This window comes from Oryzias latipes, chromosome 6, assembly GCF_053564925.1.
Source record: "Oryzias latipes strain Hd-rR chromosome 6, Olatipes_Hd-rR_3.1".
NCBI lineage: Eukaryota > Metazoa > Chordata > Actinopteri > Beloniformes > Adrianichthyidae > Oryzias > Oryzias latipes.
The window spans coordinates 9,433,990-9,453,772 of record NC_136242.1 but is presented as its reverse complement, the minus strand read 5'-3'; the positions used below and the strand labels follow the sequence as shown (position 1 = coordinate 9,453,772).

Here is a 19,783-nt window from a genome sequence, read left to right as displayed (position 1 = left end):
AGTCAGGGACTGGTAGAGCTCTTCAAAATAAATACACCTGATCTCTGAACATCATCTGTGTCTTCCATGCATTGTAAATGAGATATACAGTCAATGCTTCCATGTAAAAATGAGGCTAAAAACATTTGGTGGTGGCTCCTCCCACACGCATCTGGAGAAATTGAGTTTACAAAAGCAGCATGGAATTTGACGTGCATCAAAAGAGAGGTGTCCGATGCATGTTTGACACAAGAATCACGTTGGGTGTGGTCAAAGCATTGTTTAGGCCATACATAAGACGGACTCCTGACTGCAGAGCATCAGTTTAGACTCATTCTACCTGATTTTTCAGTGAAGAAATTGTCCAAGAACCTGCTAATGATTAGCTGGGTCAAAAATGACACACAAAGGCTTTGTCAGTAAAGCTGAAGTGTGGTTTAAGGTCCTCTTTGTCAATTTGTAATTTAGGAAATTGCTTCATTGTCTTCCCATGGGAGCTGATTGCACTGTGAGAGCTCCAGCGGGGGTTTACGCTGCACATTAGGAAGTCAACAATCAATTGCTAAGAGTCTTGCAAATTTAGAGAGAAAATAAAAGCTTTTCTTGTCAGGCTTTTGTTTGGTCGACACTTGTCTCCTCTCATTGTTGACAGAATTGCTGCCTCAAACACAACAGCGGTGGTTGTGTGTGCAGGAGCCGAGCTGTGTGCGTTTGCCTCAAAGACTCTTGTGTCAGCTGCTGCTTCCTTTACCGTCGTAAGAGAATCAGGCCTCTCCAGAAGAAACTCTGCGGTCGGCTTGACTGACGCGCGAGTTTTTCGCCGCCAGCCATTCAAGGCAGATTCTAACAGGGATCTCATATCGCCAGGGGTTGGCCCGAGAGATCCCGGTACTCTCCAAGGAAAATAAGCGGTGTGACATCAGGGCTTTGTTTCGACGGCAGGGCCCCCTCTGTTTGTGTTTAATAGAAGTGGAAAGAGGGCCAGACAGTTTTTCTGGCCTCGACTGCTGAGATTGGCGCTTTGGCGGTGAAGCGACGGTGGTCTCGTGTGTCTGCAGCTCAAAACTCCCTATCCGCCTCCCTTTATTTCTCCACGATGCTTTCTTTACTCCTTGGATCTCTGGTCTCAGGAGGCCTCACAGTTTTGACTACAGAGAAATCAGATCTCACAACACTGGGGGCCACTTTGGGTTAAAGGGGGAGCCTTTAAGCGCTGGAAAAAAACAAAAAACAACAAAGATCAAGATGGTATGTGAGAGTGAGCGCATGAGTGACCCTTCATGGAACAAAACTAAGAGACAGAAACCAAGGAGAAAGTCAAGGGGAGATCAAAAGAGGACAGGACGGAAGAAACGATTATATTTAGAGGGAGTCAAGCAGTATAGATGAGGTGCGAGGAACAAAAAATGAAAAGAAAGAAAGAGAAGATGGGAGCCACTAAAGGCCAGCCGGTCTGGGTGGTTTTCTTGAAGAGAGGCTTTTTGATTCTCCTGTACTCGCACTCCAATACATCCAGACAGGAGTTGACAGTAGTTTCAGGCAGCGGTTTGTCTGGGCAGCCAGCTTTGATTTACAAGACCCCGCACTTTTGGCGCAGTATTTGACTCTTTGATTTGAATTTGGATGGAAAGTCTGAACCATTTTTACCTCTTCTTTTGTGTGTCTTTGTGTGCGTATGTGTGTGCGTGTGAGGGTTGCATGGCTTAGTTCAGTGTTTATGACCAACCACAATGCGAACATTTTCCAAGTGTTTCATTTGGCCCGCTGATTATTTTTAATGCAGTTATTATTAGTTTTTAAAATCTGTATTTTGATATTTTAGAGCTTCATTATTATTGTGTCTTTTTATGACATCGTTACTTTAGTATTTTTGGTCCTTTGTGTGAAATTAATGATGATGGACATTAAATGCATTGCGTCACCAATGCAACCCATTGACAAAAATGCTAAAAAAGCACTTCGTTTGAAAACCCAAGCCAATTCTTGGAGGGGCAAGAATACCCAGAATCCTCCACACAGACAGACAGTGTGGGCTGCAGTTGTGTACAATCGTTTGAATAAAGGTTAATGTGGTTAAAGACCCACTCTGAAATTGTCTTTTTGGTGTTTTTAACATGCTCTTGTAGCATTTTTCTGACGAAGGATAACATTTATAAAGAAAATTAAGCTTAAAATTGTATTTCTGAATTTTTCTATATTCAAACTGGAGGATCTAAGGGCAGGGATGCCCAGTTTAGCTTAGTTTAGCAATTACCTATTGAATTTTATGACTGATATCATGTTCTTATACAATCAATGGTATGAAGCCCATTGACACGACTTTTGTTGTAAAACTGGGCTGTGGAAATAAAATCGACTTGAATTGAATGGAACTTAATTGAATTGAATTTCATCAGGAGCAGACAAAATAAATGCAGTTTAAAAATATCATATTTGTGACATAAAAAATACGCTGGGTGGGGCATGAGCTCCCTGCTCCGGTCCATTCTGGATCCACTTGCAGACAAAGAGATCCATGTACGTCTTTGTTTCATTGTCTGGCTGGATAGATCCAATATTGCTCATCATTATTGTTGCATAATGTTACGTTGGGGGTGTGGATTGTGGATGATGGGAAGTTGGGACTTACTCTGCACCAACAGTCCTGCCCACAACTCAGTAACGAATTTTTATGAACTCCTGTCACTCTGCAGAAACTATGTTGTAAAAAAGAACGAAAGTTATTTAATTGTGGCATAAAACAATGTAATTTAAAATGCCTTGAAATGCTTTTACAATGGATCAAAGGATGATCGGAGCGGGTTTGGCCCTAAAAATAGCTTTTTGTGTCCTGATGGATTCACAGTCTCACCCTGACATCTACATATTAATGATACATGATGGATTCTACACAATTTAAATTAAGTTTTGATGGAATATTTAATCTAGAAATACTTTAAAGAAATATCTCATTTGCTTGGGTTGCTCCTGTCAGCTTCATGTGAGCTACACAAACTCACATCTGTCTCTAAGGTTCTGCGTCTTTGACTCGCACCCAGCAAACCTCAGTATCTTCAGAGGACACAAAAAAGGAAAGGAAAACAACGGGATCTATTCTGTGTGTGTGTGTTTAAGAGAAGAAGACAGGACGTAGGATGAAAGAGGAAAGCCACTGACTAGCTTCTGGCAAACGATGTTAATAGCCTGTGGGTTTCGCTGGTTTCTTTTCTTTCTTGCAGCAGCTGTATGCCGCACAGCTGGCAAGCATGCAGATCTCACCAGGGGCCAAAATGGCTCCCCTCCCACAGGCTCCCAACTCCTCCAGTCCTCTTTCTCCTTCCACCCTAAAGAGCGAGAAGCAAGCAGCTAGTCCAGTTGCTCAGATTAAGGTGAGTTCATTTTTGAACAGATTGGTGACAATTCAAAAAGGGTTAGAAATGTTCAGAAGCCTGGCTAAAAGGTTGATAGTGTCGATCGGGGAGACGAACTCTTGTAAAAACAAGCAGTAGCCTGAAGGGAAAACAGTGTGAGGTAACAAACAGTCAAATGAAACAAAAGACGGAGTGGTTTCGGAATCTGTGTGGTGGGAAAACACTCGTGAATGATGATCTGTGCAACTAAAAGAGAACATGTGGAATGCTGGAAATTGCTGATCTGTGCGCGGCCCTCTCCGGCTCACTGTTAATTAGTAAAAGCTTGTTTAATAGACACTCTGATACGCACACGTACTGACACTGGCACTTGCTGCTGTTTGGCAGCAGCCCAGACCCGTTCGCTGAATAAGAGCGCACGCCCCATCTTTACTCCACAATCAGGCAGTAATGGAAACCACGTGTGTGCGCGGGGCACAGCTGCAGCCGACAGCACAATAGACCGGCGTCAGAGCTCACACTCAAACAGTAGTGCCGTGCCCCACAGAAACCCCACCCTCAGCTAACCTCCACACATGCTACCCCCCCTCACAGTGGCATACCACCCGCATCTAACCCCCCCCTCCCCCCCTTTAGATTCAAAACTCCTCCCAAATGACTTCTTAGCTGAGGTTCTGATCTGAATTAGACTCATGTTCAGAATGTGTTTTGTCATTAATTTTGCAAAGAATCCTTATGTGAGTTTCAGTTTGATTAGAATTTGCTATGAAACCAAGGAGACATGCAGATAAATGTGCTGCTGTCTGGATGAGAACAATCTCTGGGTGCTTTTCTATAAATACTATCTTGGTTTGTGCCGGGCCTGTTTTGAAAAACCAGCTGGTTTAAGTTCCACATCTACAATGCTGGATATGATGTCACAGATCTTTTTTTTTTCTTCAAATGGGCAGAACAAGCTCACCTGTCAGTTGTTAAAAAATCACTGACTGAATAAGAGAACGGGGCCTCGTGAGTGTGACATCACCTAACACAGAGTTTTCTAACCAAATTAAGTCAGTTCTGTGGCCATTTTTTTGGGCTTTACTTTTTGGACGCTGCCAGACGACAGTAAGCAGTGATTGGTCCAAAACGGTCTAACTCATTGTTTCTATGGCAACCACTCTCACCAATCAGGAGTGAGCTTGTTGGAAGGCCACATCCCTACCACTTGAAAGTGGGCTCAGGAGAATCTGTTAAATGTTTGAGCAAGACCACATACTTCCATTGAATCACCTAATTGGAGAGTTTGTAACTTGAATAAGTTTGACTAGAAAAAATATCATAAAAAATGAAGAGAACATGTTAAAAATAAAGGTATCAGATCAAGACTGGTTATACTAACCAGTAACAGCTGTTTATTTCTCTATGGGATTCTGGTTTCTTGGAGCCAGAGGGTACTTCCTGTTTAGAACATGAGGGGGGGGGGAGGGGGAATCAATCAGTCCAGTTCTAATACACAGTAAATGCATGCTGAGGTCAAAAAGCCCGGCCCTCCTTGATCCTGACAACAATATAAAGTAATAAAGCTCATGAAAACTAACCCTCAGTACAACTGTATTGTACTGTAATCTAACCACAAAAGGATAAATGTTTATGGACCCACAGTATTTAATTCTAATGTAAAATTGGTTCATTTTGCATTGGAATGACTGAGGGACACTCAACCTGGGGAACTGACTGCCTCCAGCTTCTTTTGTTTTCCCATCAACCTTGATGAGTGAGTAAAGGTGTTGCCCTTTTGGTCGCTCCTGACAGCGGTGTGACTGAAAGCGACCCTAAACAAATCAAAATGGGACATTTTCAGCTCTTCTGCAAGTTCAAAGTGAATCCGTGGAAACAATTAGGTGCAAAAGAGGAACAAAACTCGACATGAGCAGCAGTTTCCATCATAATGTTCAATTCAGGGTTGATTTGTTTTAATTGATCCGCCTCGTACAAGTTTTGTTTTACTCATGATCGCTGACACTTAACCAAATCACAGGGTAACCATGCAAAACTACCCAACATGATTAGATCTTTAAAAACTCAAGAATTAAATTTTAAAGTGATGTTGAAGACTTTGGTCTGTCAGACAAAGAAAAATTAAACATCCAAGTTCTGACTTGCTCCTTGCTTGTAATGTGTCCTGCATTTCTAAGCTGTTCCTGAGTGAAATCAAAACTAAAATACACCAGTTCGTGTTAACATCAAAGTATCTTTTCATGTTAAAGATGTCCAGGACATGTTTCGTTGTTGTTGACAGGAGGAAGGATCCACACAGCCGCTGAACCTCTCAGCCAGACCTAAAACAGCCGAGCCTCTTCGCTCCCCGACGTCCCCCACACAGAGTCTGCTTTCTGGAAGCAAGACCAGCCCCACCGGCATTGGCAAAGGTCGCATCCCAAGCCCAATCCCCAACATGAGCAGGAACAGCTCCCTGGGTAAACACCAGTCCCAGTCCAGAATCATAGCCTGATATTCATATAAAAACAAGGGTTCTGGTATTTCTGAGGTTCTCCTTGATACAGAAAGTATTCACATTGGCATGTTTGGTCCATCCCAGAGTTTTCTCTTCAGATTAGCTGCTTCTTTGGTAAGTGTGAAAAACTCTTCTGAACTCTAGCATGGATCAAGCAAGTTTCCAAACAAGAGTCTTGATTTGCAAATGACCCACTGCAGGACAGAAAGAGGCAGTTAGTGGCAGGTATTCAAAGAAACTCAATAAAAAGTCCATAAAATAGATCATATATAAATGTGGTGAGGAGGTAAAGATTTTTATCAGTGCAGCACTGGATGATTTTCTTCTGTGTGTTTTTTTTCCCTTCCCAGTTCGATTTAGTGCTCCTAAATGAGCAACATGTCATACCTAAAGACAGTTTGAAGTAGTCTGATCTCCTCAGTAAAAGCAAGCAAAACTGAGCCAAAGGGTACAAATGTCTTTTTTGTTATATTTTTTCAAATTTAAAGGCATCCACATTACTTTCCTAGTGTAACATTTTCCATATATAATTAATAAAAAATGGATTGACAAATCCACACAAACACAATCTCAACGCCCTCTGCGAACTCGCATTGAAGCAACCACTTTCAATGAAAAGTCTATTTAAACACACATAAATGCGCATTTTGGGCATCTGTGTTCAAAAGTCTCATATAGATCCAACTTTTTTCAGAGCGTTTTCAGCTCTACATACAAACAAACGTCCATGGACCACACTGTAAAAGTATAACCAGGTTGTACTCTGACCAATCAGGGACTTAGATTTGTTTGTGACGTATGGATGGCGTCCTTTTTAATTCACGGAAATACCAACCGATTGACAATTGATCATGTATTAATTGCGGTTTGTAAAAGAAAAAGCCTCTCCTTGCTTGTCCAGTGTGAACACCATGGGCTAAATTCAAGAATGCACGTTTAACATGTTCTCGAACGCGGGTCACATGCCCGGTGTAAACGTAGCGTTAAACTTTTCTTCTCTCAAAACAACAAAAACGGCATCCACTCCTACGCCTCCCCTCTCCCTGCCACCCACAGACAAACAGCAGCGTCGCATGTGTCTGATAGACTGCAGACACCTCAACCATGTGAAGAGACCTGTGTGTGTTTGTATGTGTGTGGGTATTCCGAGTGAGTGATTGTGTTTTACAGGAGTCCAAAGCCCTGTATTTATCCCCAATGAAAACCCTAGCAGCGGAAGCAGTGAAACCCAGCACACGTTATTTGGTTTTTAAGAGCCTCCTCACATTATTGTCTGCCCGCGATAAAACCTTTTATGCTCCTACCTCTGCTATCTGTTATTAAGGCCAATCTGAAGCCTCTCATTATGTCCCCCCCTAGAAAACAATTTCAGCAGCTCATCTGCAGTGGCTTTGAGGACCCAACACTTGTGTTTCCTGCAAAGTTATTTTTTGCCCGATTTAACGACCACCCAGGCATACCGAGCTTCCTACTTCTCTGCTAATTAAACAAGGAGGCAACGGAAACTATGCATCCTTTTATTTCCTTTTTTTTATTCGGCAAATGTGCATCAGCAATAAAGTGTGAAGCATGTAAACAAGAAGAAGGAGGCTTTGTCAAATTAAGACATGTGCACACGTGGCGCCCCCAAAAGATTTTCTGTGTTGCCAGATGGGTACAGGGGAAAAAAAAAACTCAAATTTAGTCTCACTTAAAAACCTTTTTTGTTTTCCATTTCAGGTAGATTCAGTTTTTCTTTAAAGTTTCTTCTTTTTAATATTGCAGTATTGCAATATTGCAAGTTAAGTCACGTCAAGTGTAGTGAATTGAAACGGCTTTTGTAAAAGACATGAAAAGTTTAATCAAAAATAGAAAAAATTACAGGAGGATTTGCTGTTTAGATTCACTGCAGAAAGTAAAAAAATATATTTAGATGGTAAACTTGTCATTTTGAAGAAGACTTCAGAGACGGCCATGATACTAATTCACAAAAAATAAAAATGCGCACAGGTACATTTTCCTTCTTCCAAAAATACGCATTTAAATGTTTTTTTGTTTTTTTGTTTCGGTTGTGTTTTTAACATGATCTTTGGCCATTTTTCTCATGGAGGACATGCATAAAAAATTGTATTTCGGAAAAAACGATTGTATTTCGGAGTGTTTCATTATTCACATCACTGTGAATCAGGAGCAGATGAAAAAAATAGGCTGCACGGTGGCGGAGTGGTTAGCGCTCTTGCCTCACACCAGGTTCAAGTCCTGGCTGGGGGACCTGGAGCAGAACATCAGTAACAAAACATCAGTGGTGGACCTTTCTGTGTGGAGTTTGCATGTTTCCCCGTGCATGCGTGGGTTTTCTCCGGGATCTCCTGCTTTCTCCCACTGTCCAAGACATGCTTCATAGGTTAATTGGCAACTCTAAATTGTCCCTAGGTGTGAGTGTCAGTGTGAATGGGTGTGTGATTGCGGCCCTGCAACAGACTGGCAAACTGTCTTGGGTGTCCCTGCCTTCGCCCACAAGTGACCGGAATAGGCTCCGGCAGGCCCCAAAAGGAATAAAACGGCAGAAGATAAATGAATTAAAAAAATGCCTTTTGAAAAAGATTGTAGTTGTGATGCAGCAGATACAGTTGGCGGGCCACACCTCCCTGCACCACTCCATTCTGATGCATCCACTTCCAGACAAATGGATCCAAGTACGTCTCAATTTTCCTCATCTGAGCTGGAATCTGGACGTTTTTGTTGTACCACTAATGTAAGCTTGGGATTGTGAGGGGCTGTAAGCTAGCGGGAGAGAGTGTAAACAAAGGGATGATGGGAAATTAAGGCAGGTTTACACTGCACCAGCAGTCCCGTCCACAACTCTGAGGTGAATTTCTAATGAAATACTGCCACTCTGCAGAAAAAGTGTCCTAGAAGGGACAAGTTTTTTTTATTTTGGCAAGAAACTACATAATCATCATCAAAAGACTACTGGGAACACTTTTACAATAGATCAAAAGATGATCAGAGTGGGACTTTAAACTACTTTTTTAATCGAAACCTTCCTTCCTGTTTTGTACTTCTGCAGACATCTTGTCCAGCCTCAACTCTACAGCGCTTTTTGGGGACCAGGATGCAGTGCTGAAGGCCATTCAGGAGGCCAGGAGCATGAGGGAGCAGATCCAGAGAGAGCAGCTTCACCATCAGCAGCACCCGCAGCAGCCGGGACACCAGAGCCTTGAGGCAAAACTCACTGCACTCAGCGGCATGAGCCTCAATAATGGCAACAAGGTGGGAGGGATTATACAAATATTACTGTATATAGGGTGCAAATATGGGAAAGAATGAGTTGTATAGTTTTTCAATGAAATTTAATACAAGTTCCCTTTCTTTTTTGAAATGAAACAGCCAAACTTTACAAAACGTTTACCGGAGTCAGAAAAGTCAGTCATGCTTCTGAAGATCTCTAACAGTAGTGAGGGAAAACGTCCTTACTTTAGGTTAGGCTGTTTAAAATTCTGTGACATAAACATATCTTCTCTTATAAAATTTGATTGAAGGTTAACAGTCGCCTGACTTGTGATCAGAAGCATACCTTAGTCACAACTGGATACTGGGGTCTGCGGGCATAAAATGGGCAAACCTGTATGCGTCACAGGAAATTTTAAGATTGTAGACCGCTCAGTAAGTCCACAGAGAGAATATGTTCATGATTTTTTCCTACGGGCATGCTGCAGGTGAAAGGTCATAGCAAAGACTTAAACTACACACAGGTTTACGTAGGTGAAGTAGGATTTTTATATTGTTTTAACCCCAAAAAATAAGGACTAGACTCTCTAAGGTCCTTTACAGGCCCGAACAACCCAAAAACCTGCAGCACCCGTACTGCTGCATGGGACCTAAGGCTTTCAGGTCGATGATTTCAAGAAATTCTAGCAGTTAGCTAACATAAATTCAAAATGGTAAAACATGACTTTGTACTTAATGATACATCACCCAAGCAGCTACGACCTGATTTTCACCCAAAAGGCTAGAATATTCATTAGAAATCGGCCCTTTTCTCCTGGTGTAGCCGTGGTTTCAAACATTTTTTTGTGTTTTTATTATTATTATTATTATTTTGTCATTGCTACATTTGATGTAAACAGGCCTTGAAAACAGAAGCAGTTAGAAAGTAAAAGTGTTACTTTTTAACAGCTATATTCATATATTAAGTAATAAAGACTTAAATGATCCTCTCTGAGTTTTAAAAGAAGGAAGAACATAGTTGGGGAAGGACTTTTTTCTGAATTAGCTTGCAGCCCTTTGGATAAGCACAGCAACACACACTGCGGTTCTCTTCCCCCCTCTGCTCTGTCACTTCTTTTCCTCCAGGATGGATGTTGATGGTTTCTCCTTAGCGAAGCGCACAAGTCAGAGGAATATTCATGAATGATATTTACTGTCTTTTGGCTTTGACTGCCGCTCTTGAAAACTTCTTATTTCTCCTCTCATCTCCATGGCCACCCAGAAGCTAACAGCTTTGAAGAGGGAGCAGCTGGGCCAATGACAAGTGCTGATTTTGGCGTGTTACTCTGTGTGTGTGTCCTTTTGTGCCTGCCTGAGAAAGTGTTTTTTGGAGAGGATAGGATGTTAACATTAGTGTGTCCATGTGTGTTTAATGGAGTCCAGTTGCCCCGTGGAAGGAGGAGTAAGAGAAGGGGGATCCCAGCCCAGAGGCTTTGCTCCAATTAAAAGCCCCTTTCTCCAGGGGCGAGGGTCCTCCCCGTACACCTCTACCTCGTGGTTCATCGCTGAGAAGGGCCCTTGTGCCCTGATTTCATACCCACAGGGAAATCCAGATTCCATCTCCAATCAGCCTGATTAGCCAATCATGAATTCCAGGGATCAGAGGTTTGGTTAGAAAATCGGAAATGCGATTAGACTGGCTCTCCCGTGCCTGTTGCTTGCGAGGATGAGGAGCACGAGGAGGAGAGGAACCTCATGAATATTTTAGGGGTGGAGCCTTTGAACCCGCCAACCCCAAGTAGGTCATGATTAGAGCACTCCAAGGATATGCTTTTTTGACGTTTTTTGGATTTGTTTGCCTTGTAATTTTAGGAGGAAAACATCCCCAATCTGGCAAAATGAATCACTGCTGTACTCTAAATCCCAAGATGACTTTTTTTAATAAGTCATTATCCTGGTAAATGTTGAAAAACTCATAAATTTAAATCCCATAACAACATGCTGATAAGTTTGTGCTTTTAATCAGTTTTTTCCTTAAATTTGGGCTTAGAAGTACGCCGCTTGTTTTGCTCTTTCTGAAAAAGCTTTTTATTTTTCACATTTTATAAGAACAAAACCAAAAAGACGCAGTCATTGTGTTTATAGCTGCGTGCTTGGCAGTAAAAAGCTAATTTGGAAAATCTCAAACTAATTGTTTCCGGTTCAAAGATGAAAGCTAGCTTTGGTGTTTTGTTGTCAGACTATCATTTGTTACCCGACAACGAGCCTTCAAAGTCTCGCTTCCTCAGTTGCCAATGCATCGTTTCTTTCACAAACCTTTTTTTTTGGTGTGTTTTTTACTCCTGAAGAGCTCAGAGGCTTTGCTTAAACAATTCATGGATGGAACCGCTGCAGACTGAGAGTGACTCACCCGTTCCACCTCCAGAGGCATAAAGAGCAGCACTTTTTCTTTACCTTGGATTTGTTTTTTGGGTGTTGAAGACATTCCTCGCTCGATTTCTCTTCTTTTGGAACGCCGGGGTTTAGCCCAACTCTTTTTGTTTCATGACATTGTATTAACACAGCACATTCGGCTTCTTTTAAGGCAATGAGGCAAGTGCTGTAAATAATATCTGAGTGTAACGCTTAATGCTGAGCTGTTTACTCCTCGTGCTGATTCGACTCACAGCGACTTGCTGTGACGTCTGAATGTGTTTGTCTTTGCTGTCTGTGTATTTTTAGCATTGCAGCATTCATTTCAAGCATCGACAACACATTTCCCTCAGAGCTGAAAGCGATCCTGTGCTCCTTTGTGTGTGTGTGTGTGTGTGTGTGTGTGTGTGCCCTGACGCTGCATCGGCCTTGGCCATGTTAATGTCATTATAGCGGGTGTACAGAGCAGAGGCCTGGCCAGTCGGTGGCATTGTTGAGTATCGCCTTACGCTTACGCTGCCTCCAGCTGGCCTGCGGCTGCCAAAGCTCACCGAAATAGCCCTGTGTGTGAGTGTGTGTGTGTGTGTGTTTGTGTGCGAAAGGCCCTGTGTGCAGAGTTTTTAGCTCAACAGTCAGAAAATACTACATGAACTTAAAAGAAAACTGTCAATCTTTCAGATTGACACATTATTACCCAACATCCATCTGCTGTGATGAAAGACTCCAGTCATCCAGGTCTTATCATTACACAAATGCATATTTATTTATTTAAATTGGAATACCTGGGAGTGCAAAAATAATAATATTTGACACGACAAAGCTATCTCCTCACAAAGATTTGTGTACTTTAACTGTGTAGTTTTCTTCATTATTAGTACATAAACATAGTATTTTTGACTAAAAATACTGTATAAGTTGTCAACTATGAAGTGAATCTATCTATCTATCTATCTATCTATCTATCTATCTATCTATCTATCTATCTATCTATCTATCTATCTATCTATCTATCTATCTATCTATCTATCTATCTATCTATCTATCTATCTATCTATCTATCTATCTATCTATCTATCTATCTAGTTTTATTTTTCTTTCACATTCAGAGGGGACACCTTGCTCCACTTGCAAGTGGACCTTTCCCATCAACAGTAATGCTCTGCTCCTGAAAGCCGTTTTGTTATCAATCTTGGCTAAAAGTTAAACACGATGGAACAGATCTGGGTCATTATCAAAAAAGAGCAAAATTGTCAACTTCTATGCTCTTTCTTTTGGAATAACAGATTCTAATTGTATGTCAAGCATTTTAACTTTGTTACAGTAGTTAAATTCAGTGTGCAAATGCTCTACTTTTGAAATTATTTGCACGTACAAGTCGCACCGAACGATAAAGCGCATTAAGTGAGACAAAAGAGTCAGAGATGAGTCCCTCAGTCAGTCAGACTTTATTAACGGCCTTCACAGTAATCCCGGAGCTTGTTTGATACACGCTACACATTAGAAGGATTCACAATAACTCCTAACCTTGTTTGCAACGTTTACAGTTTTTCTCCATCGGTTTGGCTCATTTCTTGAAACAGAAATTACATTCTGAAAATACTAAGATCATTTGGCAAAACAGTCTTATAGTTCAGCACAACACTAAAGCTCACTTGCAAAATCTAATATATCTCCCAAAACTGTTCACTCATGCTTCAAAACTAAATTCCTTTCCCATGTAAAGAGTCAGTGCCACCAAAATGGCAAAGATCCTTCTCAATTGCTTTGGCTCATTTCTTGAAGCAGACCGGACGTTCTCAACACTCTTGGTGCTTTTGTCAAAGTAATGTGGATGGTTCGGCACAACACCATGTTTCACCTGCAAAAGCTCATATCTCTCCTAAAACAATTCACTCGTGTCAAAACTATATTTCCTTCTCATTCAAACAGTCAGTGCCTACTTCGTCCCTTTGGCATTGTGTAAGCACTGCAAGTCAAAATGATTAGATGTTTTGTCACTATAGCAGATGACCATTGAAATATCCCTCATGTCCACCTTTCAGTCTTAGTTCATTCCTTTATTGACAATAGCTACTGTACTGTTTTTGTATAAAACAGAATACAATTTTGTATAAAACAGAAAAAAAGAAAAAGGATTTTAAGGTAAGAGTAACCTCTTAGGTTTAACAACACACATTGCACTCATACTGCCAAGGAAATTCTAACCATTATCATTCACACACATAAAGTAATTTTCATACATCAGAGTAAAAAGAAAATGTATACAGCAGAATATACTTCATAATATAAACACAAACAAAAAACAATGAAAATGATATGCAGCCTACAGTGCTGTAAATAATGCTTGAGTTTTTACAACTAACAGTTCTTCACTGGTCGCTGTCCTCACCCTCCCTCTCCTGGCCATCGTCCCCACCCTGCTGGCCATCCTCACGCTGCTGTCTGTCTGGCCACAGATTCATATACACATCACAGCGTATATTCTCCCTTGCAATGCAACGAGGGAAGAAAAGGCGTGCATGTCGCAACCATCCCCACACTGATCTCCTGTAATATCCTCACACGCAGCATCCATTGCATGGAGCAGGGACCTCTGATCTTGAGCCGGATGCTCATACACTCTCCACCTCAATAGGATTGAGGAAAAGAGAGTAAGGTGGTAGGAACACTATGACCATCCTTGGATGAGTAGTGAACCAGGCCCTGATGAGCGGGCCACGGTGGAAATTCACATTGTCCCATACAATAACATATAGTGATAGGTGAGGTCCTACGAGACCTCTCTCATTTTCAGGAATCAAATCGAAATAATAATAAATGTATCAAATGTTCCAAAGAATTCATCTATCATATTCATGGTATTATTTTCTTGACTCAGTTTGACAATTGAACAGACTATTGTGCATGTAGTGACTTACACAATGAAATGATGCTGACTCATTTTGGAGCGAACAACCATTAGACTGAGAATCAACAATCAGTTTAGATCAACAAGATCTATTCACTTGGAAACTGTGCTAAATGTAGGCTACCTGTACTTAATCAATTGCAAAGATTTACTGAGACATTGAGACATGTACTAAGAAATTTGCAATTTTTATGAAACTAATGAGAAATGCCATTCTGTTGTGAACAATTGCCAAGTGGTTTGGAGGTTTGTCAATGTTGTTTTGAGAATGTAACTTCAGTTTCAAGAAATGAGCCAAACCAATGGAGAAAAACTGTAAAAGACAACATTTTACTTTCCAACCTCAATATTTAAAAGTATCCTTTTTATCCTGAATACTCTTTTTATCACGTGTGTATAAACGTCTTGGTTCTGAAGCACAATATATGAAGAACCTCTGACTAGTTTTTCCTTTGATGAAAGAAAGCAACACCTCTGACAGTTTCAAGTGTTGATTAAAGCTTACCATTATGTTTGAAGCCTAAACGTCTACATTTTAATAATGCGTCTCACAAAAGTGAGTCTGGCACCTGCAAACAGACTGTTGAATGTCTCCTTCTTAGAAGAAAGCAGCCTTGAGTGGTGGAGGACTGGTGGTTGGTAACAAAGGCCCTGAATGGGAGGAGTGGTAATAAGAAAGAGAAAAATAGAACAGCACTGACTGACAGCTTTATCACACATTGTAAAGGTTGGAGAAGGAGACAGATGAAAAGCAGGAGGAGTGAGAAATGGCAGGAGGGGGACAGAGGAGTTTGCCAAATTTGATCGGTCCAGGAGGAGACAGTAAACGGTTGCGGGTCAGCTGAAAGCAGACTGTGCTGGCAGAGGGCGAGTTGTAACTGTGGTAATGAGCTCAATACGGTACAGATTAAAGGAGAAGGGAGAAAAAAACGCACCCACATGCAGACCAAAGTTTGGGGCGTTGCCTTAGCAACAGCTGAGAGACAGACGCCAGAACGAGAAGAGACCAAGCTGAACAAAAGGCATCGAGTGACTCTTACATAAAAAATTGCACCTTCAGCTGTAATGTGTTCTGTAAACCACAAAAAGGTCTACGCAGCAGCACCCGTGTGACTGTTGCCACAGTTTTATGAACACTTTGAAATTTCTATTTGTTTGTCTGCATTCATCGTCTTCTAAGCCGTTATGTCCCTTTCCGGGTCACGGGGCTGCTGGAGCCTATCCCGGCGACTTGTGGGCGAAGGCAGGGGGACACCCTGGACAGGTTGCCAGACCTCAATTTAGCTCAATTTAGAGTAACAAATTAACCTTTGTAACATGTTTTTGGACGGTGGGACAAAGCCGGAGAAAACCTACGCATGCATGGGGAGAACATGCAAACTCCACACAGAAAGGTCCCCCATTAATGTTCTGGTTCAGATCCCCCAGCCGGGTCTGTTCTTTATGTGTAGTTTGCATTGTTCTACATTAATTAATGATGTTTCGATTCATTTTTAAACTACTTTGTCTTTTCCATGACTCTTGTCCCTTTTACCAAGTACATCCGTACCTCTTATTATATGGCACAAATCCTCTGAAATCAGTCTTTTTTTTGGTAGCATTTATGACACTTCTTGCCTTCAGGAGAATCGCAACCTGCAGCTGCTGTTCACTGCCATTTTTAACCCAAGCAAGTATCTAAATGGAGCTTTTCCATGGAAGTACTCGTTCTCTTGACAATTCTCCCCCCTGCACCTCCTGTTTCTTTTGTTCGGTCTTTCTTTTCTGTCTATTTTTTTTCTTTGGTCCTTTCTTAGGCGGTTGCTTCCTGTGGTGAGCATGGCACTGCCCAGGCACATGTTCTGTGGTGGGCTTGATTACAGCCCTGCCGTAGTGCTGACATTGGCCTGCACCAACTCCTCATCCATAAACACACACATATAGGAACACATACACTCCGGCCACTAAGTTCCACCAGCTTTGCCAGCGGCTACCGCGGCATGACTTCACCCAGCAACCATTCTTTGCGTCAAACAAAGTGCCTCCGTCACCAGAAAAAAAAAAAAAAGTTGAGAGTTTAGAGGGAGGAGGCAGAAAAGAAGGGAAAGAAGAGGGAGAAGAACACAAGGAGAGTGTAGATGTGTGGTTCCTCTTCAAAGGCCTTTATGCTTTCAGCTGCAGTTTTGGAGCGTGTTGGGATCATAAAAGTCAATTATCTACATACAAAGCATAACGGATTTCCAAAGGTAACATATGTGGCCAAAAAAAGACATAAGGGTTTCACAAATCTAGACATATATATAAAATCAACAACAAGCGAACCGATTTATAAACGGTAAATAAGATATTCTGGAGTAGAACACCAGTCAAATCTCACCACCTAAATATTTTGATATGATTATAGTAAAACTGCAAGATTTCCGGGATTGACCCGTACAGCTACTGCGAGTTTTTAGGTTGTCCAGGCCTGTACAGGGTTTCCATCAGTGGCTGAATCTTAAGGGGAGCGCAAGTGTGTCTTGTAGTTCTCTTAACCCTTGTGCTATCTCAGATGACCCCCCCCCCAGTTACATTGACGTGTTCTCTCTACCATGACAAAGGTGGATAAAGGTGGAAAGACGTCATGAAAATGGAACATACCATTGTTGTGTGCATGGTAAGGGTTTCTGTAAATACTTGTAGGGAGAATGTAAGTTATATACATTTATGTCATACAGAGCCCTGTCCTGCACTCTAGTCATTAGTGAGGTGCAGGTACTGGCTCCCTACAGACTGTATACAAATGCAGCACACACAGGTGATACGTAAATTCCAGTTGCATGCCCACACAAACTACGCTCTAACTGTCTAACTTACTAAATGTTGAGAGTCGGACAGCAAGCAGGGAGCTTGCAGCAGAGGTAGAGGCACAGGTAGCGCTCACTTATCACGTCAACAGCACTAAGCTAGTGCTGTTATCACGTCAACAGCACTTGATGTGCACTTGTTCAGTCAACAGGATCCAAGGGGGTCGCAAAAAAAGAAAAATCCGTACAACGTGCTTGCATTTCAGCTACTAATTCTGTACTACCTATTGCTGCCGGCATGCTCGTAGGGGAAAATGTGCATAAGCCTTTGGCTTTACGGGCTCACCAGGTAGTCTACGATCTTAAAATTTCCACCTCTGTGTCCGGTACATGTTTCCTCCCCCAAAACAGACAGTATCCACCCATAAGGACAGTTGTGACTGAGGGATTAAACTAAACTCATAGACAGACCATCACATAGTGGTTGTATGACAGATATGAACTGACTCCAGCAGCAACTTACATAAGGTGTCTTGAGCACACCTCTTTATTTAACTTCTGGTGAGAGACACCAGCAAAAAATAACCACAGATTTGATCAGTAAGGACAATTGCCTTCTAAATTCTCTGATTTTTAAACCCCTGCCTCATCCCACTAAATCTCAACCCAAACTTCCATTTCTAGTGAAATTTGTTCCTAATGGTCCAATTTAACTGACGTTACTTTGACTCAGCAAAAAATGGACTGGAAGTGTTTTCGTGTGACTCTGCACTTTTCCTGTAAAATCTTAGGTGCATCATCACTTGTTGACTTTTTTTTTCCCATTACTTTTTAGGAGCGACTACACTATGAGACACTGAGCCAGCACCTAGGGAAGCTGGGGGAGGATGCTGGGAAGATGGTCCATCGTGTCATTGACCTGACGAGACCAGAAGATCTGGATGGTACACAACTTTGTTTGCCCCTCTTTTACCCACATTTTTTTTCTGTTCAAAAAATATTGACTTATGGGCACAAACAGATAGTTTAGATACATTGTGGTGAATAATACCTTCTGCACTTTACCAGGAACTGCTGTCAGTTTCTGAGATTTTTTTAATACCTTTTAATAGTGTATATTCTTTGCAGTAAGTAGCTCAAAGCAGTGTCACAGAATAAAGTTGAAGCAAATTCCTACCCAAATAACCCACCTGTTTCTCATAAAGCACCACTGTTTACAGGCCGAGAGAAGCTAAGAAGTACTCATCATGGTTTAGTTTAGATTCAGGGGAGTAAACACAGGAGCCAAGGTAGTGAGGCAGTCTCAGATGGAAGAAAGTCAACTCTACTAAACCTTGGTTTTACTTTTAGTACACATCTTGATCCAACAATTCTAAACCAAAGCCTTATGGAGAGATTTGTCATCCTGTTTTGTGTTTCTTAGGGAGTAGCATCACAGAAGCGCGTGTATTCAGGGAGGCACGGGGCAGGAACAGCAGTGAGCCCCATATCAAGAGGCCAATGAACGCCTTCATGGTTTGGGCCAAAGATGAGAGGAGGAAGATCCTGCAGACCTTCCCCGACATGCACAACTCAAACATCAGCAAGATCCTTGGTTAGATATTTCTATTGTTTTTTTTTTGAGTGTGTAAAATTGTTTAAACAAAAAAATCAGTTTTTCCTCTGCATATGACAAGCCTCAACTTTTGTACAGGTTAAGCAAACCCTTTCAGAAATTCAAATGGTCTTTTTCAAAATTAACAGAAATAAGCCTTAAATGCTGTAGCTCAACACAGTTATGCAGCTCATCACCATGAAACAACTTTAGCCACTCTGTCTTCTGCTAGAATCGAGGGTACATTATTTAGAGATGTCTTTAAAGGTGAGTCTGTGTCATTAGATCTTACCATTGACTACATATGAGAACTGGACTGAGTGAGAGTGATGTAACCTATAGAAAAGGGCTTACTTCCGGCTCCAACGAAATTAAACCAATACAGTCGCCTTTTTTTGTTGATGCAACATTTGTTTAGTCATCAATAAACGTATATGGGATTTTGGCTTCTATAAGCCAGCAGGTACTTCCTGTTTGGAATGAGGGGGAGGGGTCACTCAGTCTAGTTCTCATCTACAGCCATTGGTTTTTACGCCACCAATATGCTAAAGTTTACCACATTTCTGTTCAGCAAGCAGAAGATCATAAGAAGCATGTTGGATGGATTCAGCTACCGCCTAAGCTCAGATGTCCAATCACACGCTGCTCAACAGTTGTTGGTGAAATGTGTCTGAGGTTCTGCTGTCAACGCTTTCTGAATGTAAACGCTCCTCCTGAGCATCTGAACATACCACATTTTTATCAGGAGTGGTTTGACTTTTGTTTTTAATGAGTCTAAGCCCTTTGCGTCCTGAAAAACGCTACCCGGATGTCTAAAGCTGCGTTCACACCGAATGTGATATGTGCTGTAGGGGCATCCAGTTAAGTCAAAGTACTAATACCATCTGAGGTCCTGCAGTGAAAATCTGGGTAGAAAGGCGCCTCCAGAGTTAAAAATATCTAACTTTTGGCGAAGAAGATGATTCACGTCAACCAATCAGGGGCTAAACTTTGGGTATGTGATGCGTTTGATGGCTCGATCAGGGGTGGAGTTCAAACCCAACATGGAGGAGAAGCTGATCATTCTCATCTTGAACTTTATGAGGTTTT

At 41.7% G+C, this 19,783-nt stretch overlaps 1 protein-coding gene across 5 annotated transcripts in view; it reads left to right on the top strand.

Moving 5' to 3' along the window:
- Positions 1 to 19,783, top strand: part of sox6a (SRY-box containing gene 6a) — a 129,403-nt gene that overhangs the window by 97,886 nt on the left and 11,734 nt on the right. For 2 of the 5 annotated variants that reach the window (XM_078948179.1, XM_023955378.2), the window contains 5 exons: positions 3,201 to 3,347; positions 5,611 to 5,788; positions 8,876 to 9,078; positions 17,936 to 18,044; positions 18,524 to 18,694. In XM_078948179.1, coding sequence (XP_078804305.1) covers positions 3,201 to 3,347; positions 5,611 to 5,788; positions 8,876 to 9,078; positions 17,936 to 18,044; positions 18,524 to 18,694 — 808 coding nt within the window. 5 annotated transcript variants of the gene reach the window in all.